Raw genomic sequence first — 20,500 nt, forward strand, 5'->3', positions numbered from 1 at the left:
GCCCGTCCTGTCAATGGGTAGCACAGCTCCCGGGCTCTCAAAAAGAGAGGAGAAGGGGGTGGAACACGAGCTGGTCACGTTCAATGTTTGAATGGGCGGTTCCGCCCCGTCGGTTTGTGCTGATCTCCCTTCTCGCTCTGTGCCTCTCCCCGCTTTCTATGCACTCACCTGAGAACCCGTCTGACGGTAAACGTGTACGGAGCACGGAGAGTAGAGCAATAAATAGAAGACGGGGTCTCGTGCTGGTCTTGCAGCGGCGGACGGCATCAGCCCTTTCGCCTTTCCCGCTCTCGCCACTCTCAGTCACGCATCCTGCTAGGAGGGTCGCTCGCACTTAGCGTAAGGGTCCTTTCTCGTCATCTTCCTTGGTTACTCCACTCCAATCTGTCATTCTTTTCTTATGCCGCTTTAACCTTTTGACGGACTTTGTTAATTCTCTGTAGGGTCACCCGGCCTCCATGTTGGCAGCGGACGGTAGTTAGATCGGGAGTGGGAGTGGCCGTGGGATATGAACCGGCTCTCTGAGCATCGTTTCCTGCCAACGCAACTCAATTGCCCGGAAGAAGCGAGTGATCCCCTTCTCCCATTCGAGCGAGAGGTATCACTAGAGACAACAAGATAACAATGGTGGTTGAAGTCGGTTCTTTGAACCGCAATGCGTTGGAACCTTTCAAGACGTGGCGCCTCGGGAGTTCAGCTTGCGAAGACGACGGCGGTATAAACATCGATTCTCACCTTTTCTCGCCACAGGCTTTGAGAGAATGTGCCAAGCATCAGGCCAACTGCCCTTCAGCTACAATCTTCAGACGTACCTTGGTTAACACGAATGATCATGGCCCGGAGCATGGGTCAAAAACATCTGCAACAACATCCACTGGGACTGCCCAGACAAACCCAATCACCCCTTCACCGACCACTCCGCCAATGGCACCATCTTTCGTCTTCGCCACCAGCCAGGAGAAACCAAACTTCGTTTTCTCGAGCCAACCGTCATCATCCAAAAGAGTGAAACGCTGCAGAGCCGAGTCCGATGTTGATGGCCCATACACAGCCGGGCTGAGTTGCAAAAAGCGTCGCTTGAGACTTCATCTCATAACAAGTAGACTCTCTCAGCCCTACTCCTTACCCGCAACACACATCATCAACCGTGAAGCCAGTCCTTTGGGCGACAAGCGTTTCGTGAAGCTGGCTGCTGTGGCCACGTCGCCCGAGGTCGGCAAACAGGGCCTGCTTCGAGAAAGCTCCATCATGTTGAGAGCGGCGGTACTCAATAGAATTCGGCTTCGAGTTCGGAATGAGGCGACGCAGCGTGGTGATATCGGTGTCGCAGTCACAGCCGCGAACGCAGCCGTGCTTCACCACGGCCAGCAGCTAGCCACAGGAGCTAGGTTTGTCGCACAATCGCCGGCACACCCAGAACACCGACAGCAACCACCGCCGGCAAGAGTTGTTTTGATGCGACCGGGGATCTCGCCAGGTACTCCTCATCCAACTGGTGCCCTATCCGTCCAGGCACAGAGAAAACCATCACCTCCCTGGACGCCTCAATCGTCCCGAATACAACCTGTATCGCCGAGGTTGAACCCAACCCGGTCACCAGTCCTAGCTCCTTCAAGCACAATGCTGGATGAGATGGAGGATGACGGACTTTTGGCGTTTCCCACATCAACCCACGAGTGTTCCTACGCATGGGCCGACGACGACGATCTGGAAGATGTGTACTCTGACTTTGGAGCCATTTTCGGAGGATCGGCACAGACTGGCGAGACCGAGGACGACGGTAATTCTTACGAGGAATATCTCGATGAATTGGATGGCATTTCCTGGGTCGGTGGCAGATAGCGCCGTTGGATTCCGCGTGAAGGAAAATCAACTTGGGTGAATCCCAAGTTTAAAACAAAAGCGAGGAGGTTATCAGTAACCTCAATGAGCTCGCCAAGGTAGAAAAAAGGCATCGAAACCAATTGAAGTCGCAAGGTGACCAACTGGCTCTGTCCAAGGACATACGAAATGAGCGCCGTAAGCAGGTCATTCGCTGCCATTATTGGCCTGGCAGGAGGAGAGAAGACCCGGCATTATGCTCGATTGACGATGGCGCTTTTGAAGCAGAGGCTGAGTTCGAGCCGCAGCTTTGGTATAGAAGAAAGTAAATAAGAAGAAAAAAAGACTCGTTCAAGGCAATACTTGCCCACCGGAAAGCTTATGCCTCAAGCTGTCTTCAATTCCGTCTCAAGTCCCGCCCGGCATTTAGACATCCCGAAAGCCCGGAGACTCAAACGAACTCACCTTGCAATCTGGCTGAAGAATGTGAGTCGTATCGAGGGATCTTTCGTATCGAGGGCTTTTGTATTGGCAGCGGGGTGTAGCTGAGAGTGAGAATCACAGTCAGGGGAGCAGGGCCCCCCACCAGTTCCGATGGTCGGCCCGGTCGGACATCTTCCCGGGTCCCGCCGTGACGTTGGGCCTGGGGAAACGGCGGGGACACTGGGGGCGGGGTGATTTAACCAGGGCAGCTGAAGCACGACATCGTCGGTCTATTGTCCAACATTTTGTTCAACGTTCAACTTCAGACATATGTTTAGACGCAATATTGTAACGATGAGCAATCAAGTTTTGGACACAATCGTGATCGGGGCCGGCTGGTCTGGCGCCGTTGCCGCCCGGGAACTTGCCAACAAGGGCCGCAAAGTATTGGTGCTCGAGGCTAGAGACAGAATCGGAGGACGCGCGAGTACGTGGGTGAAGGGAGATGCCAAGATTGATGTTGGATGTAGCTGGATTCATGGCTACAAAGAAGGAAACCCTGCGAGATACATTGCGCAAGATTTCGGCGTTGTGAGTTTGACATGGAGAATATTGGGTAAAAGACGTGATAAGCTAATGAGGGGAGGTAGGCCGCTCACCTGCCCAAGGCTGCTGAGGGTGTGATTTACGGCCCAACTGGTGCGTGAGACTCTTACCCATATACCACAACATCTGTATTGATCAAGACTAGGCCGCCTCTCGAGCTCTGATGCCGACAACCTCCGCGCATCCCTTGGTACAGCTCAAGCGTCATTGAAGCTTCCTCACCCAGCTCCCTCCCCGTCAACGTCACTCGCATCCGCCCTTCTAGCTGAGAACTCGGCTCTTTTCTCAGCTTCCGCAACGGGTTCTCCCCAAAAGGAGCTGGCAGCTGTCCTTGCCCGCTCCCTCGAGATTCCTCTGGGACTCAAGCTCGAGAAAGCTTCTCTGAAGTGGGCTGGCTGGGAGACTACCACCGCGTTTGGCGGTTCTGACGCCGCCCCTGAGGGAGGCTATGAGTCTTTGGTCAACCAGGTCCTTGATGACGCCAAGGCTAAGGGCACCGAAGTAAAGCTGAGCACAAAGATCACCGGTATTTCACAGAGCCAAGATGGAGTCGTAATTGTTGACGCCAACGGCAACAAGTTCACGGCAAAGACGGCCGTTTCTACCATCCCGCTCGGTACCCTCAAGAATCTGCCTGAAAGCACCTTCAACCCTGCGCTACCGCCGCGCCTACAGGAGGTAATCAAAGGCACCCACGTCGGTGTTCTGGAGAAGCTTCTGCTTCAGTACCAGACGGCTTGGTGGCCCGAGGCCGACAAGGCTGGATCCTACACTTTCTTGCCTACATCTACGAAGCCCGTGACCGAGAGCTCTACCCCCGCCGAGATCTTTGAGGCATCGACTCTCGTCTGCGCCAACTTCGCTGGCCCGTCTCTCCCCGGCCCTAGTCCGACCTTGCTGACGTACCTCTCCGAAACGCCCGCTACTGCGCTGCTCCGCTTCGACCAAAAGGAAGTTGCGGCTGCCTACCACAAATTCCTCATCTCCCGCTTCAAGCCATCATCTGAGCCTGCGGAGCCGGTCGAGACCAACTTGACCAACTGGTTGACGGACGAATTCTCCCGCGGTGCCACGACTACCCCGTCAATCGTTTCAGAAAATGGTGAGCGAAGCCCACTTGACTTCAAGGAGCTGAGCAGACCTGTTTGGGATGGGAAACTCGGATTTGCTGGTGAGCACACTGAGATGGAGAACCGTGGAAGCGTGGCTGGCGCAGTCGTCAGCGGCTATCGTGAGGCCGAGCGTGTCGGCAGACTTTTGAGACTGCTGGATGAGAATGCGAAGTTGTGATGGGGTTGAAGATAGTGTTAGACGAGTTTCTCATAGTAGGCAAGCTAGATTTGGGTTGTGCTTATAGGCTTAGATGGGGTTTGAATATTTTTCTAGGAAATGAATCGGACAACTAGACCGAGAGGTGCTTCTGAGTTGTGTCTGAGCCGTTCACCCCGAAGCGGCCAGAAGCTTAGCTGCACGATCTTTGGCAATGTCACACATGGCCTACTTTCTTATTAGAAGAATGTCTACAGGATCCAAATTCAATGGTGTACTTGCCTGTACGGCGGCGAGCTCCTCGAGAGCCAAGTCACCACGCGAGATACGAGCACGCATGTTATCCATTATTTCCGGCCGACCTCTACCGTTGACGAACACAACGTAACGCAGGCCCGGGAACTTTGCCTCATACTCGGCGTTCAGCGCAGCCAGTTCAGTGGCATCTCCGCTCTGGAGTTGGGCCTGCTCTGCGGCGGACTGAGCACTTTCAACCTTCTTGGCCCCAAGGCGTGGGTGTGAGCCGATGATTGAGTGCAGCTGTGCCTTTTGCGTAGGGTCGGTCGTTAGAGTCTCAAAGATCTTTTGAGCCTGATTGATGAATTCGTCGTAAGACTGGAAATGTGTTGCGGAAATGGAGGGGAGGAGAATAGCGTGGATCGCGGGGCTTGGTTCGAAGAGCGCATCCAAGATCTTGGTCTGTTGCTCCACGGGAAGGGAGTTGAGGCTATTGACGTCGGGTAGGGAAGCCATACTGAACTATAAAACGCACTTGGTGGTTTGACTTATGATGAAGCAATGAATGAGTGAACGTTCATACCAGCATAGTCTCAGATATCGCGCGTCAAGGGTTCCTCTGCACCTATTTAAGGCAAGCACCTGGTGAAGTAGACCTCGGCGTGACTTCATGCTGCGATGGAAGATAAGATAGCGATAAGATAAGTCAAGACGGGAGGCGCCGATGACAGGACACCTGCCCGGATACCTTACCTCAATCCGCTGGAAGCCACACGTGATGGAGTGGCTCGTGCTTGCCAGCTGCGAAGCAAGACCCACACTGCCTTGGAACTGCAGGTGCAGCAAGGCTGAAGTTTTGTTTTGGAAGGTAAAAGTCGACGCGAACGAACTTTGAGACGGCTCATATCGCGACATTCAAGACAATGCTGTGCGCAAGTAGGTTGAAATACTCGGGAATGTCTTGCGCAATCGCTGACTGCTTTCCCAGTTTCTGGAGAAGCTCCTCAGGAGCCCGTTGCCTCAAAGAAGTCTGGTACGTGTTTTGCGCCTGCTCGCGTCAACCTCAAAATGCTGACTGTAGATAGGCACCGTCTTCGAGAAGCGATTGATCGAGAAGTACATCGAGGAGAATGGAACGGAACCTGTTACTGGCGAAGCCCTGACGATCGAGGACCTCCTGCCTTTGACGCAGTCCCACATTGTCCGACCCCGACCCCCGACGCTCACTTCGATTCCGGCCTTGCTTGCAACATTCCAGAACGAGTGGGATGCACTTGCTCTCGAGACTTTCAACCTGAAAGAACAACTTGCGAGGACACGGGAGGAGCTTGCCACAGCCTTGTACCAGCACGATGCCGCAGTCAGAGTGATTGCGCGTCTGTCAAAGGAGCGGGACGAGGCCAGAGAAGCGCTTTCCAAGGTCAGCGTCAGCGCTGGAGCCACAAATGGGGATGCGATGGCCATTGATTCGGCCGAAGGTCTCCCGGAGGAATGGGTCGAGAAGGTCAACGCAAAGCATCAAGAGTCAGTCTTCAGCAGGCACAGGATTGGGCAACTCTAGAATGGTTTACTAACAAGTCACAGACTCTCCAAGAGCCGCAAGAAGCGTCCGGTCCCCGAGGGCTGGGCCACATCCGAAGACGTTGCCTCGTTGGCCACTGTGGCATCCACTTCCACACCAGTTTCGAACGCCTCTTCTCTTGCAACCGAAGGAAGCTATGCGGCCATCAGTGGTCGTGGAGGAGATGCCGCGATATACTCTGTTGAGGCAGACCAGGTCGAGCGCCAAGTCGCGGTCAACGAGCCGGTTATCGACTCTGTGTGGACTGGGAGCAAGCTCATCTTTGCCACAAGCAAGGGATCAGTGAAGGTCTTTGAGGGTGGTAGCGAAGTTGCGTCAATCTCCGAACACGCAGGCCCTGCGACCTCCTTGAGCCTTCACCCTACTGGCGACCTGCTCGCATCCGTTGGTTCTGACAAGAGCATTGTCTTGTACGATCTCAACACCCTCAGGAAGATCAGCCGTGCCTACGCCGACTCTGGTAAGTCACCAACGCCCCGTAGTACTCCCAACACACTTGCTAACCTGCGCAGCCCTGACATCCTCTGCTTTCCACCCCGATGGACACCTCTTCGTAGCCGGAACCGTTACAGGCGAGATCAAGCTCTTCATGACAACGACGTTGGAGGTTGCGGCTGCGTTCGACCTTGGAGCCCCTGTCGAGGCTCTGACTTTCTCAGAAAACGGCTTCTGGCTTGCGGCGACAGCCAAGGGCCAAAGCTCAGTCACCATCTTTGATCTGCGCAAGGAGGGAGATGCTGCAAAGGTCAAGACACTAGAGACCGGGGGACCAGTGCAGTCACTGGCCTGGGATTACAGCGGACAGTTCTTGGCTACTGCGGGTGCCGGCGGCATTACTGTCCAACAGTACACCAAGAGCTCCAAGAAATGGTCAGAACCCCTCAGAACGTCGGTGGCTGCATTGTCGGTCCAGTGGGGTGCTGGGGCCAAGCAGTTGGTTTCGGTCAATGAGGAGGGCGTCGTTTCAGTATTTGGAGTCAAGCAGGAATAAGCAGACATATATGTCCTGCGATTTGTATTAAAAGTAATGGGGACAGAAGAGTCTCATCTAAAATGATATCCGATGTCTGGGCTCACAAGGTATGAAGAACTCTGGTCATGCGAGGAATAGTGCAAACGATCGATCGTCAGGGCCAGCCGCCATCTATTGAATGGATGGCTTGCCGGACCCTTGTTGAAGATGCCATGAGGTACGTTGAGGCGAGGCAGTTGGTGATTTAGGGTGTGCTGAGGCGAAGGTGCATCACGACTTTCCTGTCCCTTTCGGGACTATGACATAATCAAACTATCTAGGGAACAGTGTACCTTGCAATTGCATGGAGACAATGGAGAATGCAGGGCAGCGTCGCTTAGCAAATATTCCGCCGCAGACTGCAGTTACCTCCACGGCGAAAAGCTCACCTTAACCTTACCCTGAAAGTCCAGAGGGGTTCCTGCCTTATCGGCGGTGTTGCCCCCCTGCACTGTGCGCGTGTGCGAGCTTATCTAAGGCTGAAGCGCCAAACCATCCGTCGCTCTTTCCGCTAACCGCCACCAACAACACCACGACCACGACGGGCAAGTCCAAGGACCTCGCCTCTTCCTTGTGCTCTGAAGCGCCCTCGGGTTTTCCTCCTTCTTCCACCTCTCGATCACACCAACAGCTTCCACGGGATGGTCGCTTCACCCTTGTGTCCGTCGTAGGAGATTTACTTCTACTTTACGTCTCCCGACACGACCCGACCTGAATCACGACTGCGACCACGACTACGACTCTTCTCCCGCACTCTGGACACCTACCCGAGGAAAAGACGGTTTGTGCGTGGCCACATGCTGACAGGAGCTGCCGGACTTAAGCTAATTATTACTCCAGCGCCAATCCATATTGGCTCGATAAACATAATATGAGCTCAGTTTCTCCACCATCTTCTCCATCGACGTCGCCTTCTTCGGTTCGGCTCTCTCCGATTCCGCTTTCACCGTCAATATCACCTTCTCCCTCGCCTGATCAAGAACTTGACGACGATAGCGACCTCGAGCCCGTCTACCCAGGCTACATTCCTGAATCCTCCTCCGACGTAGTGGATCACCGTTCAAGCATATTCGACTCCGAAGCCGACGCCCAAGTGGATTGGGACCCCGAGTCTGATTCACAATCAAATACACAGCCTTCAGACTCTGATTCAGAGTCTTTAATGTCACTCGAGATCAACTCTCACGATCCGCTATTTAATGACTCGGATCCTTTCTCTCCCGACCTCGCAGACGAACTTGAGCTTGCGCTTCTCGCCGAAATGGATCAGTTGCCAGATCTCCGTGGACAAAGGATGCCACCCCCGGGCGACAGAGGAGAAGGCATGCGAGGCCAACATGGAGGCGGCGCGGCTCGTCACAACGGCTCGGGCGATGTCCTCGTGGACCTGGAGTTGTATTTCGAACAGGGGAGAAATGGGAGGAGACCTCAGAACAACCAAAATGGCCCTGCGGATGTCATCGATTTGACCAACGAACCCGACAGCCCTGTCCAGAGACACGCGCCTCGACCTCCGACGAACCCCATAAGGCAACACTCCCAAGGCAGGAACCCGCCGTCTTTCGCGCGAAGCGATAGTAGCATCCTCGCCGGCATTGCACCACCCGTCATCGACCTTACGGACGACTCCCCGGAAGTTCCGCGACGACGTGCGCCGCCTCCGCCCCCCCCTCGTCAGCGCGATCGCAGTCGACAGCCGGTCGGATTCACGTTGAACCCAAGCGGTGCATTCAGTGGGCTAACAGCCGGAATAAGGCGTTCTCTGTATCCTTTCAGCTTTCTTCCCGGTGCTCCCGACAACGAGGTACAATTGCTCGGCATGTTGCACAACCGTATCAATCAAGGAGGAGACCTGAACAACCCCCTTGGAAACATTCAACTCCAGTACGAGCACGGTGCTTTTGATCAACGCGTCGAATCACCCAAGCCAGTCCACCAAGCCCCGCCTCCCCCTAGACCCGGATATACAAGGGACACCGCCTCTGATCTGGTCGTGATATGCCCCGCATGCAACGAGGAGCTGGCTTATGACCCTGACGTGCCTATGAACGCGAAGCAACCTGCGCGCAAGGGTAACAAACGGCAGCGCAGCGAGCATCACTTCTGGGCCCTGAAGGGATGCGGACATGTAAGAATCAAGACCTCTGACATTCAACTCACTATACTAATGCTATGCTAGGTTTACTGTGAAGACTGCTACGAGAACCGCAAGCCAATAGCTAAACGCCCAAATACCGGATTTGGGCGCGATGGCGATAGCAAACTCACCTGTGCGGTTGATGGTTGCGAAACGCAGGCTACAAATAAGACGGCCTGGGTCGGAATCTACCTTTGAGCTACGGCGTAAAGTCAGGCAGAGTGGTCTTCCAAAGAGACACGAATGAGAATTGGCGTCATCCGGTTAAATTGGTGGCATTAGGTTGGCGTTTGGGGTTGGGACGGCATCGCATGATCGGTCAGAGATTCCCATGGTCACGGTATAGGGTTACTTTCTCCCTTCAATTGAAGGGCTTGATATTTGAGGAGTCCAGTGAGAGGGACAAGGTCTCTGAGCGGATGGTTTTCCTTGTAGCGGCACTCGCTGTACATGATCAAGGTCACGCGCACATATTTCGAGCGGCAGGGAGCGCAGACCAATCCCCTACATAGAGTCTTCTCGTGAATAAATTCCAGTCGCTCTCATTCATCATCGTGAGACTCTCTTGAGTTTGGTATCTTCTAGGTATCTTCTACTATCGCAAAGAGTAAAAGTCTATTGTTGGCTAAAGAATGAAGAAACCGGCATGCTCGTTTTTCCGTCTAGTGGGTATAAAAATTCCAGAAGTGCCCTCCTTATGCTAAACGTTGACGTGCTGTGATGCTCGGGTCTCAACCTGGCGCCTGTGTCTTTCGCCCCTCCTGTGTATGCATGCATCAAATCAAAAATCATCCAGGTCATCATCCCAATCTATAGACCCCAAATCCATCTCTATGAGAGGTGAGGCAGGGTTTGCTGCCGATCCTCCCGACGATGACTGCGTCATGGCTTTAGCCGGGGACTCTATATCCAGCACCTCCTGAGACGACATCATCAGGTCCTGAGTGCAGATCAGGGGAAAGAAGTCGTCAAAAAGAGGCATAGCTTTTGCAGCTGCGGGTTTTGGTGCTGGTGGGTGGTTGCTGCTAAGTTCCTGAAGGGTGCCACGCTTTGTGAGCCGGCTAGGTACAGGAAGTGGTGGAGCACCATGTCGCTTGGCTGGAGGCGTGTTGTATGTTGCTGAAGTCGATCTATTTGCGACCGGTTTTGGGCCGAAAGCCCCTTGAGGCATCGTGTTTTGATGCCTCTGTCGTTTTGACATTTGTTCCCCTTGAGCCAATCTATGTCGGTTCTGTGGCCTACCCATGATAAGGTTTGGTGCCTGACTGACACGGACATGTGCCTCTGGCTTGGCTAGCTGGATATGCCGTGAACTCATTGTATTTTCAGATTTTTGTACGACCGGGAAGCTGGTCTTTGCTGGTGGTAGTATTCTTTCATGCGCCAAGTCCCTTGCCTCCTTGGGCCGGCTGAAAGGTTCGGTAGGCCCCTGAGTAGGAGCCTGGTTTGGCATGGAAGTGCAGGATCGTGATGGTAGTGTAGTTTGCACTGAATCAAAATCCTCTTCAAGCTCTACAGCAAGTTGTGAAGCTGTTGGAAAGAAGTCGTCAAAGCAATCTTGAACAATTGCTTGTGTGCTGGGTGGAGGCATCTGCGGTAATGGCCTTGGTGGCGGTGGTGGTGGTGGCATCTGCATTGATGGTGCAACTGGCGATGGTGCAATTGTTGGGATGGCCGTATTCATCGGGGCTTTGTCTGTTACGGCTTCAATTTGGGATTTCCGTGATGGAACTGGAGACGGAGGCATCGCTGGCAATGGCCTTGGTGGCGGTGGCATCTGTTTTGATAGAACCGCTGGTGACGGTGCGATTGCTGGTATGGCCATGTTCGTCGGGGGTTTGTCTGCTACAGCCTCAACTTTGGGCTTCTGTGATGGTACTGGGGGTGAAGGCATCGCTGGTAATGACTTTTGCGGTGCAGAAATTGCTGATGGCAACTCATTTGGCGGCGGGACCTCTGTTTTGATATGAACAGAAGGCTGCATAGAGGGGTTTTGCTTGAAGATTTTGTGCCGAGGTGGCTGATGTGTTGGTAATGTCGCTTTGGGCATCATGAAGGGCCTTGACTTGGACTTCACAGCAGGTCGTGAAGGAGGTCCCATGGAAGTCATCACTGCTGGAGTCTTTTCTGGCGCCGAGAATAGCGGCTTGAGGGTGGGAGGTAAGGTTGGTGGCTGTCGTGATAGAGTATCTTTGTCAATTGGCTTTGGTGCCACACCCTCATCCGTAGGTTGTCTTTCACATGTGGATGTGACCTGAGCGGGTGGGTTGGCCGACTTTGTTGTCTGTGAAGGACGAGGTGGTGGTGCCATGGAGGTAATTGAGGGGTTCCGCTCTTCTGTTGACTCAGTTGGAAGAGGAGGCTTGGAAGCTGCGGTTGACGTCAAGGTGTTCGGCTTGATATCGGCCAATGTGGCAGGGGTAGTCTCGGATTTTGGTATAGGTTCTCCAGACGAATCTCTCTTCTTGTTTGTACCATTTCCTCGTACGAAACGCGCAATCGTATCTTGACTTGGTCGACAGTCAAACAAAGCCTGCCCGGCCCTTCGCCTGTTCTCTCGGGCCTCCTCTTCCTTGGCCTTCTTTCGATCTCTCGCTGCCTTGGCCTTGACTGCTGCGCGTTCCTTTTCCAGCTCCTTTCGAATCTCCTCTTGTTTTTCCTTCTCCCATTTCCGTTGCTCGGCCTTGGATCGCTTCGGTTCCTTGTTTGCCTGCTTGTATAGCTTCTGAGCCTGCTTCGATGTCATCGGTGGCCGGTTCGCGGGGCCACCGACGCGCCCGGGGGCGTCTGGAATGACGGCGAAGGTGTTCTGCTGCGGCGCCATGATGCCGGTGATCCTCTAGACGGCATTGTCGAGTGGGACGACGTAGGCGTAGATCGCCAGGTCAGAGAAGGAGCGACAATCAAGCCTGGAATCGTCTGGTGTTCAAGGTCTCATCAGACATGGCGGGGCAATCAACACGGACGTGACGGGGATGCGCCTGGAAGTTGTGGAATGGCGGGTGACGCGACGCACATACGAGGGAGGTCACGTGTTCTTGGACTTCAAGTCAAGCCACACTTAAACGGACCCCTGAGACCGTTCAATTCAAGGACAGCGCCACGCGGGGTACCGTTGCCGCCACAAATCGCGGGGCCTTAATTTTTTTTTCTGCAGCACTAGCATTTTCGTAGGTCACAGGCTTCGAGGAGCAGAGAATCCTGACTGCCAATTCCAACTTGTTCACCAAAAACAGCAAAAGATCATGTCGAAACGCTCAGCAGACGTCGAGATGGGGGACGCCCCCCTCAAGGGTGGTGACCGCCCTGAGGGTATGGAGATTGACGAGAAGGCTCCCGGCATGGGCGAGTTCGAGGACGAATTCGAGGACGAGTTCGAGGAGGATGAAATCATGGAGGCCGGTGTTGATGGACGGCCTGACGCAGAGAGGGAGGCCGAGGAGAGGGAAGGTATGGCCGCAACACTCTTGCGACTCAGATCTTAGCTGACCGGTATAGCTGCTGTCGACCAAGGCACTTTCATCGTCGGACGAAACAAGCTTGAAGCTGGCCAGACACTTGCGCCCGACGTGTCTACCTACGAGATGCTGCACAACCTGAGTTCACCATGGCCCTGTCTGTCTTTCGATATCCTCCGCGACAGCCTTGGCGACAACCGCAAGGTCTACCCCGCCACCATGTACACCGTGGCTGGTACACAAGCAGAGAATGCCCGGGCTGGGGAGAACCAGCTGATGGTCATGAAGTTCAGCGGTCTGAGCCGTACGGAGAAGGACGACGAGGACTCTGACGACGACGAAGAAGATGGTGACGAGGACGCCGAGCCCATCCTTGAGCACAAGGCGATCCCCCTGAACTCGACCACGAACCGAATCCGCGCCCACCAGATCCCCTCCCAGGACGCTTCCAGACCCCCCACCACCCTCACAGCCACCATGACCGAGTCATCCAACATCTTTATCCACGACATTACACCTCACATCTACTCCTTCGACAACCCGGGCACCGTCATCTCCGCGCAGCAAAACAAGCCAGTGTCGACGATCCGCGCCCACAAGGCCGAGGGCTATGCTCTTGACTGGTCTCCCCTTGTCCCCAGTGGAAAGCTCCTCACTGGTGACAATGATGGCCTCATCTACGTCACAACCCGAACCGACGGCGGCGGTTTCGTCACCGACACTAGGCCATTCCAGGGTCACACCAGCAGCGTTGAGGAAATCCAATGGAGTCCCTCAGAACAGTCCGTCTTCTCGTCCGCCTCGAGCGACGGCACAATCCGCGTCTGGGACGTCCGCAGCAAGAGCAGAAAGCCCGCGCTTTCAATGCAGGTCAGCAACCACGATGTCAACGTCATGTCGTGGTCGCCTCTCACGACGCATCTGCTTGCCTCGGGCGCGGACGATGGTGAATTCGCCGTTTGGGACCTGCGCCAGTGGAAGCAGAGCTCTACTTCGGCTGCCGACAAGCCCTCGCCGATTGCCAGCTTCAACTACCACAAGGAGCAGGTCACGAGTATCGAGTGGCACCCCACCGACGACAGTATCATTGCTGTTGCGGCGGGCGACAACACTGTCACCCTGTGGGACTTGGCAGTCGAGCTGGACGACGAAGAGAGCAAGGACACTGGCGGCGTCAAGGACGTGCCGCCGCAACTGTTGTTCGTCCACTACCTGTCCAACGTCAAGGAGCTCCACTGGCACCCCCAGATCACTGGTGCCTTGATGGCAACTGGTGACGAGTTCAGTGTTTTCCGTACGATTAGCGTTTAGACGGATGGTTAGTCAAAAGTTAATGGGATACCAACTTTGTTTGTTCATGATGGATGACTTTTTGCGTGTTCATTTTGCTGCTACACTCGGATCTGAAGAACTTTGCATGGCTCAGGCGCCCATACGGATAAGGAGCCGATTGGTAGGAATCAAAAAGTCGTATGCTCTGTTACACAAAGCCCTGGAATCCCTCGTATAACGCAGGATGGTTGATGTTTGCTTCTCTTGGTAGGACCCGTTCATCACATGGAAGTGTCTATTTCAGGTGCAATATTGGATTCCGGGTACGAGACGGAGGGAATCTCTTAGGAATCCTCCTTTGAGTATCCAGAAACGGTTGAATATTCGGGCAATCCTTTGAAGTTATCGTGGTTGTCGAATGCTGCTTAATGTCCTAGAGGCAAGGGGCGCGAGGCCGAGCGCTTTCGGCATACATAAAGAAGATGCGTCGCTATATCTACGGACATCCCCAAGCAACAAGAAGCGAAAATTGACAATACCACTGCCATACTCTTCAACATCATACTCTACAACATGCGGTATCTTGCAAGTCTGGCTCTCCTCTGCCATCTGGCACTTGGTACCCCTTCTACTCCACCGAGCGAACACGCCGCACGCGCAGCAGTCTTCGAAGTCGATAGATTCTTCGCGGGAAGCCTTCCACCAAGCACCAGAAACTTGTAAGCTAGACTACGAGATGGCGTGGAATAGACAACAACAGAGCGTGTAGCTGACATGATCCGAAATAGTGTCATATTCTCGGTCCAGCCAACCCCTGGCGCCGACTTTGCCAACTGCACCATCAACACGAACACAGGCCCCAAAGTGCCAACGGTTGACAAGGTGGTCTGCACTGACATAAACTCCATTACGTGGAGTTTGGAACCGATGGGGACGGGGATGCATTTCAGTGTCTGGTGGGCCTTTACCAGTCACGCTTCGTTACTAGGCGGGATACACCTCGACGAGTCGTACTTCAAGGACACGACACTCGCAGATGGGAGCACTTCACAGAGCTATATCGGACCGCATAAGTTCACTTTGGAGACTACCATGGTGATGAATAATCCTGGGGGAAAGAGGGAGACGGAAGAGAGCATGGAGCAATTGTGATGTATTTGAAGTACTACCTTGTAGTATGAATTCCAAGCTTGATGTTAAGGCCTTGGTAAAATTAGAGGTCTGCGGTCGAACCTCCATAGGAGTGTATCTAGTTTTGGTTAGTTTAGTAGGATTATCTGGCCAGAGTCGAGGCTTTCACTCACAGTCTGATCAAAACAGCCAGTGGGCGTCTGATACAGATATGCCCCCGTGTTGATAAACACTTCTTGATTCTCGCAGACAAGCCATGCAGCCACGTTGGGCCTGTTGATATCCGGGGTACTCCATGTAAGCGTATCACCCTGGAAAGCAAAAGTTCCGTATGTACCCTTGGTTGCACTGAACCACGTCTCCAGCTTTCTCTGCGTCTTGTCTGTCGGATTCTCGACATTGAGGTAAAGAGGTGATGACCCAGTCAGGTGGACAAGCTGACCGTCCTCGACTTTGAACTGACCTGCACTGCTGGGTGAATCGAGGTAGGCTTTGCTGGGCGTGCCGGTGGGCTTGGCCTGGAGGTAGCTGTGGAAGTTGGGCGAGGCCACGGCACGGATCCAGTACCATCCAGAGACAAGAGTTGTAGGTACGGAGCCGCCGCCGCCTGTAGCCGTGGTGGTCACGGTCACAAGGGTGGTGGTTGCGCGAGAAGTTGTGCGAGTGTCAGTGGACGTTGCGATGGGGGTGGTTGAGGTTGAGGCAGGTTTGCTGGAAGCGGTTGTGGGACTGCTGGATCCTGGGATGCACTGTGAGTAGTAGGGGCTGTTCCAATGGTCAGCGGATGGCATGAGGAGATAGAATGAGAACCCTACTTCAGAACTGAACAGGTATAGCCGCTGATACAGCTTGTGGCACCGGTCCAGCCATTGCCGCCACCTGTAATTGCGTTAGATACTGACTTCAGCATTGCCAGGCGTGACGAAACTATCATGACCTACATTGTCCCCAAGCTGGCGCTGTAGTCTGTGCTATCACAGGACTCGCGAACAAGGCCGCTGATAGGCCGGTGGCCAAGACCCGTAGCATGCTCATCTCGAAAGTCCCACTGGGACGTGAACGTTGTTTGTGGAGGTTGTAATAAGATGCGTTGACAGCTTGGCGAACGAATGAAGTGGATGCCAAGTTTGAACGATTATATACTTGTGAGGGACCAACGAGGTCTCTGCTCATGTTGCATTCAATCTCGAAAAGCCTGTCAGCTGAAGGACACAGACGGAACTAGCTGCTCCTCTCCTGATGATCCATGTTTGGTTCCTGCGAAAGGAACTCCGGGAGTCGTGCAGCGGCGTCTATGGGCGGTGGTGGAAAGCACACAATCGACCAAACTTGTTGTGGGAATGGCGTCCCGGATATATTAACTGCAGAACGTGAGGTTGCAATTCGATTGATGTTCGGAACCAATGTTAAGAGTAGAGCCTAAAAGAGATCACGTTGTACGGTTTACGTGCTTGAAGGGGTGCTTTACCGGAGGGAACTCTTCCGGGCCGGAAGTGGTTGCCGGAATCCCGGGACCAAAGCCATGTCCATTGGGCAACAGGAGAGACTCTCATTATCACCACCAACCTTGGGGCCTGTCGGGAGCTGAAGTGATTGAATCATTTGAGATACTGTCTATCTTTTCAAACAACAAACGATGGAACGAGAGGTGGAAGAAGTCAATTTGAGGGGGCGACATGACGGCACACTCGATTAAGTCGCAGCACGACCGATGAATCCGCTCAAGACATCAAGTAGAAAGGGATCAAGCCCAAGAACCCCAGCACCATAACACAAGAGCTGCCAAAACTCCAACCGGTCATCAGCGCCACTCTCCAATGAACCGATACAGTTCCCGCCTCCAGTTGCGCCAGAGACAAACGTCAGTGTCAACAGAACCCAGCCAATCGCATCTTCCATACAAGTACTGCCTGAAGGCTGCCGAAACTCAATAGTGCGGCTGCTGTCGTGCCCTAGCAAGCGGGCAAAGTTCCACTTGTAGACTTTGCCGTGAACGAAATCTCTCTTCCTTCCGTGTGCTCTTCCATACGCACTGGATGCCGGGAAGAGGCACATTGCTTCAACCACGGCGGTTGTCCCCCGTTGAGCCGCCACGTCAAGGATATCGAGACAGTCTTCGAGGGTCTGGCACCGAGACAGCACCGGGTTCCGGCGGTTACTTTGGCACCAGTAGGCGGAAGCTCTGTCCTTGGGGACGAGGGCATCGAAGCAAGGCTCATACGTCAGAATTGCCTTGCCCAAAGAGGCCAGTTGGAACGACGAGAACTCCTGGTCCGCCTGGCTGACGTGTACGTGAGTGCTGCACTGGGGTAGCATCTGAACGGACGAGTGCTTCTGAACAGCAGAGAAGATGTTATCTGCATCGGAGAGCCACTGAGACTCGAGGCTGAAGACGGGGGAAACTAGTTCAAGTGCCCCTGAGTTGGCTCAACATCAGTATCTAGGCTTTGTTGCGTGATTTGATATACTGACAGTTGTTCTTGGCAGGATTTTGAGGGATCGTAATCTCCTGAACAATGGACCACTTGCGGTAGTTCCCATCCACCTTTTCCTTGACATGATTGCTGACTCCTTTCTTGGCTAAGCGACTGCTGGTGTCTTGTGCCATGGACAACCAGTTCTTGTGCTTCTTGCTGCTGTTGAGAGATAACTCAAGCTCGAAACCAAAGTTGAGGGCCTGGTAGTTGGACATCTTGGATGAGGTTGTGTACAACGACGATGTTGGAGCACGAGACTTGGTATAGGAAAAAGAAAAGGAAAGGGCTTGCTATCTTCGCGCTCTCACTCGAGAAACACGGGACGATGTCTTATATCCAACGTCTCAAGTGAGTACCATGTAAGATCCATACAGTCTTGGGCGGTTTGGGATATGTCTATCGCTCATTGAGCTTGCCAATGCGCCTGTTCCGACTCACGTCGGCCAACTTCACCGATCTCGCGGCCGTTCCAACAGCCTTCTCGACAATATCACCACTTAGACGACCGTCCCGTTCGACGTGATACATACTGCCCCTGAAACTTGAGATACAGTACCTTGTAATCGCGTCGAAGGTGAGCCAAGAGAAGGCAGCCACAGGCTAGTATCGACCGATGCCACTTCATGGTCCGGCGAGACGCTCATGGCTAGCGCTTGATGCTATTCAAGAATAGCTGCTAGCTATTTGAAACGGTGAGGATAAGAGGAGCAACTACCCCTGAGGCTCAACTCAACATCGAGCCGTGGAGGTTGGGGGCCAAACAAGGCCAGACTACACACATCTTACTTGTTTCTGCATGAGGGTTGGCTGTCAGCCCAAGGCGCTTCGAGCCTTCTGGAGGCAGCCTGGTCTTCTAGGGGCAAGATCAACCTCGATAAGGTCAGAGAGTCTGCAGGGTCGGTACAAGACTAGACCAAAGATGGCCGACACCACATGAGATATCCCCGACATCCTTGGAAGGGGAACATGGCCTCCCAAGAGCCTTTCGCGCTGAACTAGGCGCCGGTAAAGATCGTGGAGGTGTGAAGGATCAACGTGGAGGGGCGGCGAGAGCCGTGGATCGAGTTGGGAGTAAGGGGGCGACGGGCGCTTTGAGGAGGTCTGGGGGATTGCGACTGTGCGAGACACCTAATGGGGTCATCTGACGCAATGTCAAAGGTTGAATGAGGGGCTGTTGGTTAATGGACTCAAAGATCCTAGACAATTTGTCCAAAAGAGCCGCCGAGGGCAGACACACATTCTATTCTGCGAGCCAAGGGTGTTGGTAGAGTCCCCTGATACCGTGTGTTGCCGTCACTCCACGATGGCCGGCCGCTAGTGGCGTGGGCGTTTCGCGAGATCGTGAGCTTCCCTCATCACATATATGGGGAGTGCTAAGATGCGATGCCCACCTTGGCCCGAGGCTGTGTGCGCTTGCTGATTGAAGAGACGGTAAGATAGTAGACTTTGGTGCTCTTTACCCTGGAAGGATATACGGTACGGCAAAGTCACCTCGCAAATGAGCGCCAACTTGGCAGAGCTCGTGAAGTCTGAAGTTGAAATCAGTGACATCGAGGCCAACAATAGCAGTAAACATGGGGCGACCAAAAGAACGATGGTGTTGATTGAGATTGATCGGCAAGACATCAACGAAGGATGGAAATGAAAAGATTCTGAACATCATCGCAATGAGAACTACACCAGTTGCAACTTACTCACATGGACCAAAATACGGCCTTTTGAGTGCCAATTAAGTGTTGTTCGGCACAGATAACGGAATGTCGCTTGGAGCGAACAAGAAGTTATCAGGATCCAGTGACTCGGAAACCATGCAGAAGACACCGATTCGGCGGCCTGCATTGCTAGACAGATGGGCCAGCGATCTGGAGCACATGCAGCAGGCCGCCCTGGGAGAGCCGTCGATCCAATGGGCAAGGTGCTTTAGGTGCAAGGTGCAAGGTGCAAGAGATGCGATAGTGACAAATTGGTTGCAGCGGCGGGTGTGGAGTTCTCGAGTGCCTTTGACTGAGGTGGAGGTGGACAGCGCGGGGCACAGCCAATGACCGAAATTACCTACCTTAGTGTTAGGTTCCCGTCCCCCAACGATCAAACGAAGGTGGCCGCTCCTGTGCCCCGGAGCACCTGGAAGGTTCCTCGGCCGCTGACCCCACATTTACCGCTGGAAAGAGAAGCTGACGAGATCACTACCGTCGCTGACGAATGCCCTCACTCACTCTCACTCTCGCTCGTGAGTTCACTTCATTCGTGTGGCGAAAGCAGCTCTATACAAATTCACATACAACAGCTCATTGGTAACGGGAGAAGTACACAAAACAAGTTATTTCTCAATCACTTTGCGATAAATAGCGACACCCAACCCTCATCTCGTTCCACGACACAAGACACTCACTCACATACCCAAGCTGCCAAAATGGTCGTCCTCCACGCAACAAATCTCACAGAGTTCACAAACCTCCTCTCATCAAACACATACCTCGTCGCCGACTTCTACGCAGACTGGTGCGGCCCCTGCCACGCCATCAAACCGATATACGAATCCCTCTCAAACACCCACGGCCAGCCAGGCTCCCTCGTCTTTCTTAAAGTAAATGTCGACTCCGCTCAGGATATCGCCCGACGCTATGGCGTGACTGCGATGCCGACCTTCATGTTCTTTGAAAACGGCCAGCCCTACAACGGCGGACGGAGCGTCATCCGCGGCGCCGATCCCAGGAGCTTGCAGACCACCGTTCAGGAGCTGGGTGGGCTGGCCAGGAAGAAGGCCGCGCAGAAGGCCGAGGCCGAGAGGAAGAAGAAGGAAGCCGCCGCAGCCGCCGAGAAGGACGTCAAGCCTGATGATGGTTCCACTGTCTCTGGCGGCTACACCCTCGGCGGCAACACGGGCCCGAGGTCGGACTGGAAAATGTCCTTGAGGGGGTGATTGCCGCCGTCGCGTTTCTCAACATTTCGAGCACACTCATACCGCGGCTATCGCGTCGCTATGTATATGGAGTTGGAGGACGTGGTGAACTTTTGGTTATAGTGTAGCGAAAAATATCAGATTTGTTTCATTGTAAATCTCTAAACTTTTCATGC

At 53.8% G+C, this 20,500-nt stretch overlaps 11 protein-coding genes across 11 annotated transcripts; 7 read left to right on the forward strand and 4 right to left on the reverse strand.

The window, feature by feature from the left end:
• The first annotated feature begins 298 nt into the window (after positions 1-298).
• On the forward strand, positions 299-2,022 carry BDP81DRAFT_55012 (uncharacterized protein). The gene is made up of 2 exons (XM_060595976.1): positions 299-339; positions 444-2,022. The coding sequence occupies exon 2, from the start codon at positions 625-627 to the stop codon at positions 1,840-1,842; it is 1,218 nt and encodes a 405-aa protein (XP_060443536.1). The 5' UTR covers positions 299-339; positions 444-624; the 3' UTR covers positions 1,843-2,022.
• Positions 2,023-2,598: 576 nt separating this feature from the next.
• BDP81DRAFT_462653 (flavin-containing amine oxidoreductase) lies at positions 2,599-4,140 on the forward strand (the record flags this gene model as incomplete). Its single annotated transcript, XM_060593925.1, has 3 exons — positions 2,599-2,835; positions 2,895-2,943; positions 2,996-4,140. The coding sequence occupies 3 exons, from the start codon at positions 2,599-2,601 to the stop codon at positions 4,138-4,140; spliced, it is 1,431 nt and encodes a 476-aa protein (XP_060443537.1).
• Positions 3,875-5,153, reverse strand: BDP81DRAFT_54905 (OHCU decarboxylase). Its single transcript, XM_060595975.1, has 3 exons — positions 5,110-5,153; positions 4,402-5,029; positions 3,875-4,347 (listed from the first exon to the last, which is right to left on the reverse strand). The coding sequence occupies exons 2-3, from the start codon at positions 4,870-4,872 to the stop codon at positions 4,291-4,293; spliced, it is 528 nt and encodes a 175-aa protein (XP_060443538.1). The 5' UTR covers positions 4,873-5,029; positions 5,110-5,153; the 3' UTR covers positions 3,875-4,290.
• A 56-nt stretch (positions 5,154-5,209) lies between these two features.
• On the forward strand, positions 5,210-7,267 carry BDP81DRAFT_432270 (WD40-repeat-containing domain protein). Its single transcript, XM_060590762.1, has 5 exons — positions 5,210-5,292; positions 5,345-5,389; positions 5,442-5,880; positions 5,941-6,398; positions 6,451-7,267. Exons 1-5 carry the CDS (start codon positions 5,280-5,282, stop codon positions 6,927-6,929), a joined length of 1,434 nt encoding a protein of 477 aa, XP_060443539.1. The 5' UTR covers positions 5,210-5,279; the 3' UTR covers positions 6,930-7,267.
• Positions 7,268-7,821: 554 nt separating this feature from the next.
• BDP81DRAFT_396157 (uncharacterized protein) lies at positions 7,822-9,285 on the forward strand (the record flags this gene model as incomplete). The annotated part of the gene is made up of 2 exons (XM_060588149.1): positions 7,822-9,078; positions 9,130-9,285. The coding sequence occupies 2 exons, from the start codon at positions 7,822-7,824 to the stop codon at positions 9,283-9,285; spliced, it is 1,413 nt and encodes a 470-aa protein (XP_060443540.1).
• Positions 9,286-9,868: 583 nt separating this feature from the next.
• BDP81DRAFT_324251 (uncharacterized protein) lies at positions 9,869-11,911 on the reverse strand (the record flags this gene model as incomplete). Its single annotated transcript, XM_060584867.1, has 3 exons — positions 9,869-10,135; positions 10,577-10,717; positions 10,880-11,911. The coding sequence occupies 3 exons, from the start codon at positions 11,909-11,911 to the stop codon at positions 9,869-9,871; spliced, it is 1,440 nt and encodes a 479-aa protein (XP_060443541.1).
• Positions 11,912-12,332: 421 nt separating this feature from the next.
• BDP81DRAFT_323842 (WD domain-containing protein) lies at positions 12,333-13,856 on the forward strand (the record flags this gene model as incomplete). Its single annotated transcript, XM_060584831.1, has 2 exons — positions 12,333-12,537; positions 12,586-13,856. The coding sequence occupies 2 exons, from the start codon at positions 12,333-12,335 to the stop codon at positions 13,854-13,856; spliced, it is 1,476 nt and encodes a 491-aa protein (XP_060443542.1).
• Positions 13,857-14,390: 534 nt separating this feature from the next.
• Positions 14,391-14,969, forward strand: BDP81DRAFT_323871 (uncharacterized protein; the record flags this gene model as incomplete). Its single annotated transcript, XM_060584833.1, has 2 exons — positions 14,391-14,536; positions 14,606-14,969. The coding sequence occupies 2 exons, from the start codon at positions 14,391-14,393 to the stop codon at positions 14,967-14,969; spliced, it is 510 nt and encodes a 169-aa protein (XP_060443543.1).
• Positions 14,970-15,023: 54 nt separating this feature from the next.
• Positions 15,024-15,983, reverse strand: BDP81DRAFT_493218 (uncharacterized protein; the record flags this gene model as incomplete). Its single annotated transcript, XM_060595346.1, has 3 exons — positions 15,024-15,680; positions 15,764-15,827; positions 15,890-15,983. The coding sequence occupies 3 exons, from the start codon at positions 15,981-15,983 to the stop codon at positions 15,077-15,079; spliced, it is 762 nt and encodes a 253-aa protein (XP_060443544.1). The 3' UTR covers positions 15,024-15,076.
• A 573-nt stretch (positions 15,984-16,556) lies between these two features.
• Positions 16,557-17,673, reverse strand: BDP81DRAFT_482612 (putative amidoligase enzyme-domain-containing protein). Its single transcript, XM_060595018.1, has 2 exons — positions 17,421-17,673; positions 16,557-17,365 (listed from the first exon to the last, which is right to left on the reverse strand). The coding sequence occupies exons 1-2, from the start codon at positions 17,638-17,640 to the stop codon at positions 16,641-16,643; spliced, it is 945 nt and encodes a 314-aa protein (XP_060443545.1). The 5' UTR covers positions 17,641-17,673; the 3' UTR covers positions 16,557-16,640.
• Positions 17,674-19,182: 1,509 nt separating this feature from the next.
• On the forward strand, positions 19,183-20,345 carry BDP81DRAFT_451409 (uncharacterized protein; the record flags this gene model as incomplete). The annotated part of the gene is made up of 3 exons (XM_060592626.1): positions 19,183-19,340; positions 19,493-19,652; positions 19,710-20,345. The coding sequence occupies 3 exons, from the start codon at positions 19,183-19,185 to the stop codon at positions 20,343-20,345; spliced, it is 954 nt and encodes a 317-aa protein (XP_060443546.1).
• Positions 20,346-20,500: the final 155 nt, after the last annotated feature.

This window comes from Colletotrichum phormii (genome assembly GCF_030913505.1).
Source record: "Colletotrichum phormii strain CBS 102054 chromosome Unknown BDP81scaffold_14, whole genome shotgun sequence".
NCBI lineage: Eukaryota > Fungi > Ascomycota > Sordariomycetes > Glomerellales > Glomerellaceae > Colletotrichum > Colletotrichum phormii.

Bases quoted from the DNA above. Each gene is read 5' to 3' on its own strand.
- BDP81DRAFT_55012 (XM_060595976.1), top strand. From the start codon at position 625: ATGGTGGTTGAAGTCGGTTCTTTGAACCGCAATGCGTTGGAACCTTTC.
- BDP81DRAFT_482612 (XM_060595018.1), bottom strand. From the start codon at position 17,640: ATGTCCAACTACCAGGCCCTCAACTTTGGTTTCGAGCTTGAGTTATCT. The intron at 17,366-17,420 runs GTCAGTATATCA...GAGCCAACTCAG, and splicing joins AAATCCTGCCAAGAACAACT to GGGCACTTGAACTAGTTTCC.
- BDP81DRAFT_54905 (XM_060595975.1), bottom strand. From the start codon at position 4,872: ATGGCTTCCCTACCCGACGTCAATAGCCTCAACTCCCTTCCCGTGGAG. The intron at 4,348-4,401 runs GCAAGTACACCA...ATAAGAAAGTAG, and splicing joins AGGAGCTCGCCGCCGTACAG to GCCATGTGTGACATTGCCAA.
- BDP81DRAFT_432270 (XM_060590762.1), top strand. The intron at 5,390-5,441 runs GTACGTGTTTTG...GACTGTAGATAG, and splicing joins CGTTGCCTCAAAGAAGTCTG to GCACCGTCTTCGAGAAGCGA. The intron at 6,399-6,450 runs GTAAGTCACCAA...TAACCTGCGCAG, and splicing joins CCGTGCCTACGCCGACTCTG to CCCTGACATCCTCTGCTTTC.